The sequence below is a fragment of the Sceloporus undulatus genome, chromosome 2 (genome assembly GCF_019175285.1).
Source record: "Sceloporus undulatus isolate JIND9_A2432 ecotype Alabama chromosome 2, SceUnd_v1.1, whole genome shotgun sequence".
NCBI classification, from domain to species: domain Eukaryota; kingdom Metazoa; phylum Chordata; class Lepidosauria; order Squamata; family Phrynosomatidae; genus Sceloporus; species Sceloporus undulatus.
The window spans coordinates 175853730-175867829 of NC_056523.1; the positions used below are offsets into that span (position 1 = coordinate 175853730).

General features: G+C 40.7%; 1 protein-coding gene across 3 annotated transcripts in view; it reads left to right on the forward strand.

Moving 5' to 3' along the window:
- Positions 1 to 14100, forward strand: part of ATF7 (activating transcription factor 7) — a 153834-nt gene that overhangs the window by 133965 nt on the left and 5769 nt on the right. For all 3 annotated transcript variants that reach the window (XM_042453555.1, XM_042453556.1, XM_042453557.1), the window contains exons 6-11: positions 609 to 766; positions 2318 to 2417; positions 4011 to 4124; positions 7043 to 7195; positions 9914 to 10111; positions 12749 to 12857. In XM_042453555.1, coding sequence (XP_042309489.1) covers positions 609 to 766; positions 2318 to 2417; positions 4011 to 4124; positions 7043 to 7195; positions 9914 to 10111; positions 12749 to 12857 — 832 coding nt within the window. The remainder of the gene's footprint in view (positions 1 to 608; positions 767 to 2317; positions 2418 to 4010; positions 4125 to 7042; positions 7196 to 9913; positions 10112 to 12748; positions 12858 to 14100) is intronic.

Sequence of the window (14100 nt, forward strand, 5' to 3'; positions counted from 1 at the left end):
TTTGTTTTTATACACTTTTGGCCTCTGAGAATGCTATCTATAGGAAACGTTGCGTTCAGGCATGGTGTTTGTGGTGGCAGCAATGAATACAGAAGGGTGGTGCCCATTGAGGATCAAAGTTGCATAAATCCTCTTGGGAATCCTGAGGACATTTAGGCAGTCCCCACAGATATTGTAACACACAGGGGCAGGAGGAAGTCCTTACACTCGTGGCAGAGATGCAGATCAGGGAAAGCCCTTCACATATGATGGATTAAAGGGTAGAAACCTCATATCTGAAAGGAACCCCTGTATTTTGGTGGCAAAGGGGTTGAACAGTCACCATATGTATATATACACTCTTAAGAGATTTTGCCTTTTTACTTTTTTTAAATTAAGGTGGGCTTTCTGGCAATATGTTTGAAAGTGTCTGAGAAGTTCCAGCAGATGAACTGAACATTTAATCCTGTGAATATAGAACTTCTGGTCCATACTGTTGAATTATGTAGTTGCTTTGTTTCTCTGCTTCATTTTTCCCCCCATGAGAGGTGGTCTTGAAAATTATGTGAGTTGGTAAGAGGAACAAGTGATTGGTCACAAACGATTATTACATCTGGCACATTTTTTAGGAGATCACTTCAAAGCCTGTTATCATTTCTACACCGACTCCAACCATTGTACGTCCTGGGTCACTGCCACTGCACTTAGGATATGATCCTATCCATCCTACGCTCCCTTCCCCTACCTCTGTCATCACCCAGGCTCCACCTTCCAACAGACAGCTTGGGTAAGTAAAGGGATGGTGGTTGGCATGGGGAGGAAAACAGCAGCCTTAAAGGTGGTTATGACTGACCATTCAGTAACCTGTCAAAAGAATCAGCAGTTTGTCCTTTAAATCTCATGGTTTCAGACGTTGGCAGTGGTATAGGAAACTGAAAAAACATCCACAAGGAAAGAAATAGCATCCTATAACTCTAAAGACTTGATTGTTTATTATAAGACTACCTTCTGTCCCATGATTAAAGGTTGAGAAGGAACAAGAAGAAGAAGCAGGCTTGACCTCTGTCTTGTGCACTTTCCCACAAACAAAGACTCCAACCACCATCTCCTCACTAGTCAAAGTTCCTACATTGACTGCTGCGCTTGGCTCCCTTGCCCAGAAAAATGGAAGCCTCCAGTCTCCTTTCTTTAGAACGCTTTAGCTTTTGGCCTCCTTGCTTGCTTGGTTCTTCCTCCTTCATTCAGTATCCCAGTGCTGGTTGGATCTTTGTTCAAAATGCTTTTTAACGAGATTCTTCCTTGTCTCCTGAAATTTTCACTTTGTTCACACTATACTCTTGAGGCATAAGGTGGCAGAGAAGCATTGTCAGGCTTTCTAGGCTTTTCCATGTAGACCCCTCTCTTTCTCTCACTCATTCGCACACGTTGAGACTATTGCAGCTCTCTGGTATCTAATGTCTAGTTTTGCCCCAAGACTGATCCTCTCTCAAAAGCGGGACTAGGAAACCTTTGGCCAGTGAAACATTTTGTTCTATAACTCCCTTGAATGGTTGGGGTTCCTGAGAGCCAAAGTTGAAAAGGTCCATTTGGAAGGCCAGTGTCTCCCTACCTTGTTCTAAGGTGTAACCTCTTCCCATATATTGTCTACTTTAGTTAGGTCTGGTATCTCAGGATGGCTCCCTTCTCCACCCTGAATCTCACCACTCAGTATCTTTCTCTGTATGGCTAGGACGAGCAGTTTGTAGGTTAGGGCCGCTGCTGAAAACTGACTGAAAGACAATCTTCAAAAAGACCACACAGCTTTTCTTTTTTCCTCTGGGTACTACAGCTGTCCTCCATTTAAGTGTAACCAGTGACAAGTATCCCTCTGCTGATCTGATTGCTGCTGTCAAGCTTGCATAGCACATTGAGTGCCTACTTTTGCAATGAGAGACAGATAGTACTTCTGCACCTGAACAGATGGCTCATCTCTCTCTCTCTCAAATCCAGTGTTGGCCACTTATTCAAACATTGTACTTCTTGTGACAAATGGCAGGAATGTCAGATCTGAACATGAGCAGACGAGTGCGCACTATGAGCATCTGTGCTTTTGCAGTTCATGTCTTTTCTGGCTAGGATATTTCTGGATTCTTCTTTACTTAATACTTCTCTGCTGGCTTTTTTTCCATTGCAGTGATACCCAGGTTGTTCTGTGAAGAGTTGAGAACAGGTGGGTGGGTAGGTGGTTCATTTGGTTCTGAAAGAATCCCCCGCATCTAGAACACATTGGACAGAATCTCTGTTTGTGCATATGAATGGAATTTGTAATATCTTTTGCTTATGTGTTGTTTTCTTCCAGGTCTCCAACCAGCTCTATACCACTTGTCATGCACCTTGTGAATGGGCAAACCATGCCTGTCCTTCCTGGCCCTCCCGTTCAGATGCCTTCTGTCATATCGGTAAATGGAAGCTTCCAGCACAGTTACTTTTGATAAAGGAAGAGACAGCTTTTCCCTTTGCAGAGCATATGTGGGCACTTTAATTTACAAAATTGACATCTCTCTCTCTTTTTACCCCCCTGTGTGAGATAAGCCAGGGCTGGAGGGGAGGAGGTGGAGGGGAGAGGCTGCCTGCAAGGTAGCAGTGCCTGCCAAACACATTGCGGGACAATCAGGCCTCAGAAGTGAGCCTTCGTTTCAGCAGATGGCTGACACTGTCAGTTCCAGGGCTGGGAATGGCATGCTCTCTGATTAGCTTGCTCTATGCTGAAATCACTCAAGCTTGCAGAGAACATGTTGGCCTCTTCAAGCCAGAAAAACTCCCTCCCTGGACTCTTTGGGGCATGAAATGGTTATTTAGCTTTTATTTCTGCATATGAATTTTCTTGGGATCTGTGAGTGACAAATGCGAGTACCGTCTGGTGCAGTTTGCATTGCTTTTTCTGTCTACAACACAGCCTGTGCAGATCCAGAGTTGCCTTTTTAATGTCCTTTTCATCCCTTTTTAAATGCTCAGAAAGTTTATATCATGTTTTGGAAATCAGAATCAGCTGAGTGGAAGCCTTATATAATCTTAAAAGCTGTTTTGTGATGCTTAAATATTTTTTATACTTTTTTGGAAAATCCACCTTTCCTTTTAAAGGACCTTAAAGCAGTATATATGGTTTCTCCATCTCATTTGATCATCATAGCAATGCTGTAGGGTAGGGTACGTTGAAAGAGTATATTGACCAAAGGTCAGCCAGTGAGCCTTGTGGCTGGGTGTGGATTTGAACCTAGGTTTCCTGGTCCAGTCAGAGTTTGCCATTATTCCACATTTACTTTCCAAACTTGTCTCATATCACAGCTCTTTTCAAATTGTTTACTCATTACCAGCAACATCTGATTTCATAGTAAGATGCTTGTGATAGCTGCATTACACATTGCGGATTTTAATGCAACAGAGACTATAGTTACTCTTAGATCATGTTGATCAGCTTTCCACTGTGTAAATAGAGTACTGTATTGAACTAGATTGGTTTTTGGTCTGATCCAGCATGACTCTTTTTTTGGTTATTAAGTATATGCTTAAGATGTTATACATATAGACCTAACATTCTAATAAGTAGGCTTTCACCAACCTAATTCCCTCCAGATGTTTTGAATCACAATTCCTAGCATTCCTAATTGTTGGCCATGCTGGTTTGAATTGATGGGAGGTGAAATCCAAAACATCTGGAATGTGTCATACTGCAGAAGACTGGAAAAAGGCAACAAAAAGGAGTATCATTCAGGTACAAACATAAGGGAGCCAGAACTGGAGATGACTGCTGAGGCTTGCTGTAGAGCAGTCTGTGGAGTGACTCAGAGGAAAAGGAAAAAGGCATTAAAGTTTTCCCTTTTGCTTCCAGATTCTTCTTCTTCTGAATTAAGCAGCTGTATTGTTTGTTGTACTGTTGGCAGGATTTTGCTATTTTTCAAGCAAGATTTTTTGTTCCTTTCTCCTTTACAGAAGGAGCTTATCATAAACACTGCTTAACACGAGGTGCTTTCTATTCTCCTTCCAACATATAGCTAGCAAGGCCTGTGTCTGTGGTGCCAAACATTCCTGGTATTCCTGGTCCTCCAATTATTAGCAGTGGCTCCATTTCACCATCAGGCCTTCCAGTGCACTCAGAAGCCAAAATGGTGAGTTCCATCACATAACAATAGAACCACTCACATGTGCTTAGTTGCTGTAATTTGGAGGAAATTAGAGAAATCTCACCCTTCCAACTTCACAAGACTATTCGTCCTCTGTGAAAGCTGTTGCAGGAGGCATCTTCTTTCCATAGTGGGATAATGTCTCCAAGGGTATGTGTGTTTACTTCATTTCAAAAGATGGGACAGCTAAGTATTCTCCTCTCACATTCACACACTTTTAGTTTTTTAAAATCCTCCCTGCAATCTTTACAATTATCATTATTAGGAAGAATTGCTCTAATAAAAATGAGTGTTTTACCAAAAATCCTATTTTTATTTCAAAATCTACCAATAATTCATAATGAGGGGATCTTCACTACATGGGATAGGGATCTAAAAAGATTTGTGTGGGCAAGAAGGAAAGCCAGAATCAATTGGACAATATTAACAGACAGCAAAGAAAGAGGAGGATTAGGGACGCCAAATTTGAAATTATATTTTTATGCATGTTGCTTGGAATGGATAACAAAATGGGTGGAATTAAAGGATGAGCATTTATTAGATTTAGAGGGATTTAATTTAAGATACGGGTGGCACGCCTACATGTGGTGGAATAAAGTTGAACTAAACAAGGAATTCAAAGAGCATATTGTAAGGAAAGCATTATATAAAGTATGGACAAAATACAAGGAAAAATATTATACAAAGTTACCAGAGTGGGCTTCTCCTCACGAAGCAATATTAAAGAAGGGCAGAATTGAGGGAAGAGATTGGCTAAAATATAAAGATTATGTAAAGATAATGGAGGGAAAAATTATAATGAAATCTAGGGAAGAAATGCTAGAAGAGGGTATTAAAATAGATTGGTACTTATATTACCAATTAACGGAAAAATATAAAGCAGACAGAAAAAATGTAGGTATAACGTTAAAGAAGACAGAATTGGATGTCATATGGATGGATAAGGGTAAGAAAAAAATAACAAATTTCTATAATCTAATTTTGAGACTTGAATTGGAACAAGAACAAATTAAGCATTGTATGATTGTATGGGCACAGAATATAGGGAAGAACATACAGTACGAGGCATGGAAAAGAGTTTGGGGACAGGATTTAAAATTTACGTTGTGTATGGATCTAAAAGAAAATTTCTACAAAATGATGCACAGATGGTATTTGACACCGAATAGATTAGCGAAAATATATAAAAATGATAAAGGAAAATGTTGGAAATGTGAACGAACTACAGGAAGTTTTTTTCACATGTGGTGGAGTTGTCCTCTGATAAAAAAATTCTGGAGAGAATTACACAAGAAAATTGAAATAATTTTACAATTGGAATTCCCTCTGGTCCCGGAGCTCTGTCTTTTAAACATAGTAGAAAACAAGGAGCCAAAGTCTGGAGAAATAAGGAAGTGCCGAAAGTGGAGGATTGGTTAGGAAAGTGTTTAGAAATCATAGAAATGGATACCATAACTTTGAAATTAAAAGATGAAATGCGAGAAGAAGATAATTTAACTTGGTCGAGAATAAGAGAATTGTTTCAAAAGGGAAAGGTTAAATAAGGTAATAAGGAGTAATACCGTTGCTGTGTAGTATTATAGATAAAGAGTTAATTATTGTATAAACTTAGGATTTAAGCAAAATAGAATGAAAGACGATGAGATAAGGAAGTAAGGATGATAAATCTTTGAGAAATAGAGATTTTATAGCTAATAAATAAGCAGTAAGTGAAATAGAAAGTGAGGGGGTGGGGTGGGGGAGGGGAGGCTTAAGAAATATTGGAGTAAGAATTTGGAAATGTTTTGGTATTGCCCTTTTTATGTTGTAAACAATTCAATAAAGATTAATATAAAGAAAATCCTCCCTGCAATCTCTTTTAATATGTAAAGTGAATCTATAGTCCACAACCTCCAGCTTATTGTCATAACTAGTATGTGGAGGGAATGGTGCTTAGTTGTGCTTTCACTTTTAATATTGATGCACAAGAATAACCTATTTGTTGTTGTGTGCCTTCAGTTCTAATTAAAGAACGTTTAGTTCCCAAGTTAATGTAACAAATATGGATGTTCAAAGTTGTACTGTAATTAGATAGTCACAGGGATAGGTTGTGTGTTTCATAAACTATTTTTGTTAGAATTATTTGAAATACAAAGAAACTAGAGTTTATGACATGTTTTAGTTGCTGTGAAACCTTTTGAGAAAAGACAGGTTTGCACCCCAGTCCATTATTTCTAGATAAATTGGTATGGATCCAGCAGGTGGCTAGGTTTAGGCAACAATCTTCCAGTAACCCAAGATTTTTTTCTTTGTCTTTTGAACAACTGAGTTTAAAACCCTATATTACAAACTGCCTTTGAAACACCTTCTCAGGTGGATGGCTCCTAGCCTTACCAATCAAAAGCCATTATGCTGTTCTTCTAACTTCCCCTTCTTAACTCAAAAAAAAAAAAAAAAAAGTGAAAGAAGCACTGGGAAAATTTGGGAGGATTATAAATGGAAATGCTATGATATCTGAACTGCCTCCCCACTGTCAGATTCCTGAATTAGGAAAAACCTCATTTGGAAGAGCCCTATGTTTCAAAGGGCCACATTTGCCACATGGTATGAAGAGGGAGATATTTGACAATAACAGCAAAAAACAAAACAAAACAAATGATACAGCCCTCCTCGGCTTGCAAAACAAATTACCACCAGGGTGTTACGGAGGCTGTAGCCACAAAAGTGTACAGCTTTACCTGTAAAACAAAGGATGAATATTAAAAACAGTTCAGGCAAAGTTACCATTGGATGCAACCTCACATCCAAAAGAGTTTTACCAGTTCTTATTCTCAAAAGTCTACATCCTTCTAGGATATGGTCAGCAAACTGGAAAGAAAGCATTAGGCCTCTGTTAATCTTTTGTTGTTTTTCTTCCCTTGCAGAGACTCAAAGCCAGCCTGACACAGGGAGTGACTTCCTCACTAAATGGCAACAGCATGGTGGTGGGTTCTGCAAGCACCATGGTGACATCCCATCCAGAACAGGGTCAAATACTCATCCAGCATCCTGATGCACCTTCCCCTGCCCAGCCACAGGTCTGCTTGAAGCCATAACGGATTAGGGTTGGGGGGGGGGGCTGGTGTGTTGTAAAAAAAGCAGAGGTAGAAGGGCTGGGGAACCCTTGGACCTCCAAGTGTTTTGGTATTCCATTACCAGAAGCCACGGCATGGTCAATGCTAAGGACTGTCCAAAAAACCTGAAGATCTAAAAATCCCCCCCCCCTTTCCCCCTAGGCATTTGAAATTAGCTGCAACTCTATGCCAGGGGTACAGCTTGGCAACTAATATAAAATCAAATAGCTTCTGTTGGATTCAGACAATTGGAGCTTTGTCATAATATGAACTGTTTATCAGCTTTTATAATTGTGGAGGTGACTTCTAGATGGTAGGTAGAAATAAAAGGCTAGTACTTAAAAAAAACCCTGAAGAGTGGCAAGATAATGGCATCATTTATAAGGTGTACAAGTTATACTGTATACAAAGCTCCTAACTGTGCTGTTATCTCTGATCTGTTTAAGCATATTTTGTAAAATTTTGAAGCATTTTAATTCGTTTCTGGAGAAAATAGAGACATGACTATGTGTGCACCAAAGGCAATAATGTCTCTTCTTCTATTAAAACAATAATCTCTGCAAAGAAATATGTCAGACCAGGCCATTTTTCAATTGTCAGGAAGCAACTGGTATTTGATTTTGCATAGCTCCCAGTCTTTTCCCCATATCCCTGTAAACCTGAGGCATATATATGATGCTGGCTTGGGGGCCAGCGGCCATTCTCCCCCTCAGCAATCTGCTACCTCAGAGGAAGCTGGGTGTCTTTTGTCTATCTTGCATAGAAAGAGTGCTCTGTACAGAGATCTCCAAAAGGCTGGGGTGAAGAGCACACTTTCTAGTTTTCCACCAGCAAATCATGACACAGATTTCTCTGTTGTTGCTGCTTCCAGCAATAGAGAAAGAGCAATCTGTATAAAATCAGTGAGAAATCAGTGGTGATGGAACATCTGGTGGGGAGGGCAGCAGTCAGGAAACCGATGGTAAGCTATGTTTTAATAATAATAATAATAATAATAATAATAATAATAATAATAATAATAATTTTATTTATGTTTCCCCGCCTCTCCCATTGGATCGAAGCGGGGTTACAGACTAGATAAAATCCAACATATACATAAAAATCTTTAAACAAAATTACTAACATTAAAATCTCAGCATATCAATAACAATTATCAATTAAATTACCAGTTGACAATACAATCGGGGAATAGAACAGCATCTCTTTCAGGGAACATGTCAGTCAGTATATTATATCATATTAAATCAATTTCCAATTGATTGGTACCCAATGATCTGAGGGTGCGGGGCGGATTATGAAGGGAAAGGCAGTCCCTTAAGTAAAGCCTTAGCAGTGGTGGTGAATCTTTTAAAGACCGAGTGCCCAAACTCAAAGGCGTTCTGGCACTGGGTAACACTGGGGGGGGGGGGGGAGACGGAACTTCCAGGGGCAGGACTTCCACTCTATGGGGGTGGGACTTCTGGGACCGGGACTTTCCCAGAGACATCTAAAGGCCTGGGAGGGCCTGTTCTTCCTCTTCCCCCCACCCTCTTGGGCCTGAAGTTGCTTCTGGACAGGCGCACACCCTCCTCTCTCCCTTCTCTCCACATGCCCTCCAAAATGCCAGAGAGGGTACGCATGTTATAAGTTTGCCACCACAGCCTTAGGAGGCTGGCAGTTATACTCTGTACTGAAGACTCCTTGACTTTCTGTATTTATTTGCCTCATGCCCATAAAAACCAATTTTCCTTTTTTCCAGTTTGCCAAAAACTCTTTAGTGTAACCTTGGAGTCGGCAAATAAAAATAAGCATAGAAATGTTATGTGTATTTTTCTCACATCCATATGTTTTTCCAGTTGTCAGATTCTCGTTGCAGAATCTGTGAGACGCTGGCATTGAATTCCTGGATCCCTTGGCCTTTATTCTGTTGCTTCTGTTATCACTGCTGCCAGGCATTTACCACTTAGACATCAAAGTGATAGGGACGCAGTCTGGAATATAGAAGGCAATATTTTGAGATCTACACTCCCTCTGTCTCTTCCTGTTTTAATTACTTTGGTTTAAATGCTTCTCCATTTGGTCCTGCCAGCTCACCAAATGCCAGCCTTCCATCAAAACTGCCACCTGCTCTGTCAGCTAGAAAAAAAGCTTCCAGAAGTTTACTATCCATATGTTGTCTGACTGACAGTGAGTGGTAGTGAGGTGTAAACAGGCCTGCCTAGTTTTAGAGCCCATTTGGTGGGGTTGAGCTAAGGCAGAAAGCCTACAGATCTGTTTTTTCTCTTGACAGTTCATTTCATTTCCTTTGTTCTTTGAAAAAAATAACAAAAAAAGTCAGAATCTTTGTAGAACTGAAAGAATGCAAATGTGTAGAAGATCAACGTGATTATTGCACTGTAAAAACCTGTAAGAAAAAGAGTTTAACATTGTTCTAATTAAAGAATTGTGAAGCCAGTTGATGTTTGAATGGATTTTGAATCACTTAAGTACAGTATGTCAGTGCGAAATCTTATACTTTTGTTCTATCTGAATAGTCTGATGAGAACTTATAAGGATGATGTGAGATCAAGAACTGGAAAAGCGTTCGCAACTCTATGTTGGTACTGACTAGCTGCTGAGATGGGCTTTACTGAGAAGACAGTGAACTGCTTATTCTTATTTTTTGTTGCTTTCAGTCATTCTTCTTCTCTTCTTTAATCCCAGGTTTCCCCAGCACAGCCCACTCCAAGTACAGGAGGCAGACGGAGACGCACAATGGATGAGGACCCCGATGAACGAAGACAGCGTTTCTTGGAACGGAACCGTGCTGCAGCCTCCCGCTGCCGCCAAAAGCGCAAGCTGTGGGTATCATCCCTGGAGAAGAAGGCAGAGGAGCTCACAACACAGAACATCCAACTAAGTGTAAGAATGTGGCCAATAACATAGTGTCTCCATGACTTCCAGTACAGTATATTACATGAACCCCTATTTAAATCATAAACATTACAATATTTTAGCTTTCAAGACCTTCACCTCCTGACTGCCCAGGTGAGATGCATTGTTACATACATCAACATCCATTGAAAAGTATATCTGATGCCATGATGCAGATCATGTGAAGAGACAGAAAAATACCTATTCTCTTATTTCCACAGAAAGTTTTTTTTTTCAGTAGGCGCAAATATATTTTCCCTCCCTCGAAACCAGGCATTTGGTGTAGACTTCCACACTGATGCAGATGGGATAAGTTTAAAGGCTGATTAATCAGACAGAATACTGTTTTGGAAAGTGTTTCTGCAGAACATGTGCAGGTTCCCAGTTCTCAGACTCAATCTCATTGCCAGTAGCTCTCCCAGTTAAGCATCTTAGTTCAATAGAAGGTAAAGAGGGAGGGGGAAGCCAAGTTGACACCTGCAACTTTGCTAACCTCAAAGTCTGCCCACTTGCCTTATTCATGTCAGTAACTCCCTCCATGAGTCAGGACAGGGCCATGCCATGCAGCTCCATGCCTGACTTTGTATGATTCTCATCTTCCAAGGCACCCATGCTTGCAGAGCCAGTACCTGCAATGTGTGGCTCTTGGTGTGTTGCTGTATTTGTGGAGGCTTTTACATGATTCAGAACCATAGTCATGCAGGGTTGTGAATCACATGGAAGTCTCCATATGGATAGCAGTACAGTCAAAAGTCTTCCTGCTGCAGGCATTCATTCTGTAAATGTGAATGCCTGCCCAGGTGGAACTGTGGGGTGACAAAGTGGGAGCAAGGCCAGCTGGTGTGGTCCCACCCCTGTTCACCTGGTGAATCCCTCCAGTTTTTACACCATCTAAATAGAACCATAGTTGCTTCTTGATTTCCAAGATAGTTATGAGAATCGTGGATTCAAGATAGACGTAATCCCAATTCTACCATCATCAGCCCTGATTTTCTGATTGAATGTCTTTCTCCATCAAGGTTACATGGAACTATAGTTACTGGTAGTAACAGGGCTACTATTCCTTAGCCTCACTCACCACCTTTCAATCAGAATACTTGGAGGAAAAGGTGCAAATTGAGCTGGCTGTGATATGCCACTTCAGAGTAAACTCAACTCTCTTGGTTTCCTGTACGTCTCCCACAATCTAGGCCTTCAACAATATTTGGAAAGCCTTCATTGCTTAGTGCAGCTGTTCAGGAAACAAGACTTTGCTCATACTTCAAGGTGGTTTGTGTTCTGCTTTGTGTAGCAAGAAGACATATTTATACACTGCTGGAGTCCTGAGGTAGGCAGGGGGAGGTGTTGTCACCCAAGTCTAAGGTTCTTAATGACTTGTGCTTGCTCTCTTGCCTGCCACAACATCATGAAGTCTGGATGTGGTCTTTTGTTGATTTGTACAGGCAGTCTAAGCCAAGTGGCACAGCATCTTTTGAAAGTCTTGGCACACAAGTCCCTTTTCGTGGTGTTTGTTAACTCCAAAAACAAAGAGGATTGGTAACGCACAATAGATTTGATGTGTGAAAGAGACAGATGTTGAAAAAAGAAATGTTTGTTACATCTACTTTTACTACTAGTGCAATGGTTTTGTCTATTTAGGGGGGGGGCACAGAATTTTGCCAGATAAGGACTTCTCTTTCATCACAAAGATCCCTTCGAGTTGGGTGTGTGCGTGTGTTTTGTCCTAATCTTACCACCCCTTTATGATGCTCTTAAATGTTACCTTTGAAACATTGCAGCTTCCCCCACCTACCATGCATGGGTTAAACTTTAATAAGCTGTTTAGATATTGAAACAGGCTGTGACCTGTAACCCCCACAGGCACTCCAGAAAATAGCTTCAGCATTCCATACAGTTATACTGGTAAAGACAGGATACAGGAAATGCCTTTTGGTCCAGTTGGTCCTGTGGCTCTTGTGTCAAGTTTGGACTAAAGCTCCCAGAATGTTCCAGTGAGTGACATTTTGACTCTCTGCTCTTCAGCAATTGCATTCTGTATACCCTTGAAATTCTTCCCCTTTGCCTACTACCTGAACAGAACCCTTTGTTCTGAGTTCCTTGGGTGGCATCCAGCTATTTTTATACTTCCATGATGGAATCACATTTGAGTGCAGTATCCTTCTACCAGGTGTGTGTGTGTGTGTGTGGTTGGTTCATGTTTATGTGTTATTTTTAGCCCACCCTGTCTCACACGGGCATGAAGCATATAACAGTCCCTTCAAAAATTAAGAGCATTTCATATTTCTATCTGCCCTATGTGATAATATTGCTGTAATAAAAATCTTGCCATTGTGGTTTGATGGCATGGATCTGGTCACTATAGTCTGAATGATAATTCATAAGCCTAATATAGCCTTAAGTATAGAATTAAGCCATATGATCAGCATTGTGTAAATTGTCCCACAGGAAAGCATGCAGAATGGAGCCTTTCCTTCTGTCAGCAACCAGCAAGAGTCTCCCTCACTGGCTGGCACACTTCCAGTGGGACTGAGCAGCATACAGATTCCCCATTTTATGCAGTATGGCATTGGTCCCAGTGATTGTGAGACACAGATGCAATGAGGGCAAATGTTTTCTTTCCCACAGAATGAAGTCACACTACTAAGGAATGAAGTTGCTCAACTCAAACAGCTATTGTTGGCTCACAAGGACTGCCCAGTCACTGCATTACAGAAAAAAACACAAGGTTATCTTGGTAAGTGAAATCCTCTGTAGCTGCAGGGCAAGTAAAGATAGGGAGTATAGATTTTTTAAAATTTTCAATACTTGGTAAAATGGTAGTTGATAGTAATTACAAAAAAACACATACCCAAATTATAACTGAAAAGAGAAATATCCTTTTACTATAGAATGCTGATGGGCTGTAGTGACTGAGGTAGTTTTCTGAGGATGAGTGTATGTAAGTGTATTACGTGAATTGCTGTGGATTTTTGCACATTTGCATTATCAGTTAATTGTTCTCACTTTTCTCCACATATTTGCATCTTTTTGCATCTGTTTGCTCTCACCCTCTGCTGAAAATGCACCGCTATCCAAATGCATGTGAAGCATATGGATGGCACACATGCAATAATGCGCATTTCTGCAGTTTTCTGCAGATATTCCAGTAAAAGTCGTAAAGCCTTTTTGTGGGGAGTTTAAAGAGGTTTTTGTGCCCCCGCCCCAAAAGCCCAAGATTCTGAGAATCGCGTGTGGCTGGATTGCATTTGGCTGGATTGCATTCTATTCAGCTGGAATGAGGATTATTTTAGTCATTTAGACTAGTCGTGAAAAAGCCTGGTTCTAATTTGTGAGCACTTGTTTGGGAAAAAAACATCATTGTATGTATACTTCTCTCTGATTAGCTCATACACTTGAGAGACTGGGATCTCCTTGTGGGTTTATACTTGGGTTCTATTTGGCCCTTCTGATGAGGGTCATCATCTTCACCTATCTATGAAGCAAGTCCAAAGCCTTTTTGCTGTGCATGACCAGACAGGTGAGGGCTTGTCTCGTGGCTACAACTCAAATTTTGAAATAGCTGTGAACAAGCACCCTATTTTTTTTTAAAAAAAATTGTTCAGTGCAGATATTTAGATGGTGGTGAGTATATCTGAGGTAGAACTTGGAAGATTACAATACAGTTCCCCTCTGTACTTGTACCAGAATGATATATCTGTGGGCCTGCATAGGAGCAGCCATGGAGGCAGTTGCAGATAAACCAATAAAAAACTTCTTCTTTCTCACTGTCTCTCTCCTCCCCCTGCACCATTTCCCCCTAAATTGTGTTCTCCAGGTCTCTTGTTAATAAGATCTGGAATCTGTATTACCCCTTGATACTCAAGGGACGACTCTTGAAAAGCATTTGTAGGATCATGTTGACAGAATAACTTTGTTTAGCTTGTAAAGATGTGGAGGTGGGGAGGAGAGATGGAAATAATGCAAATGTACAAGATCCA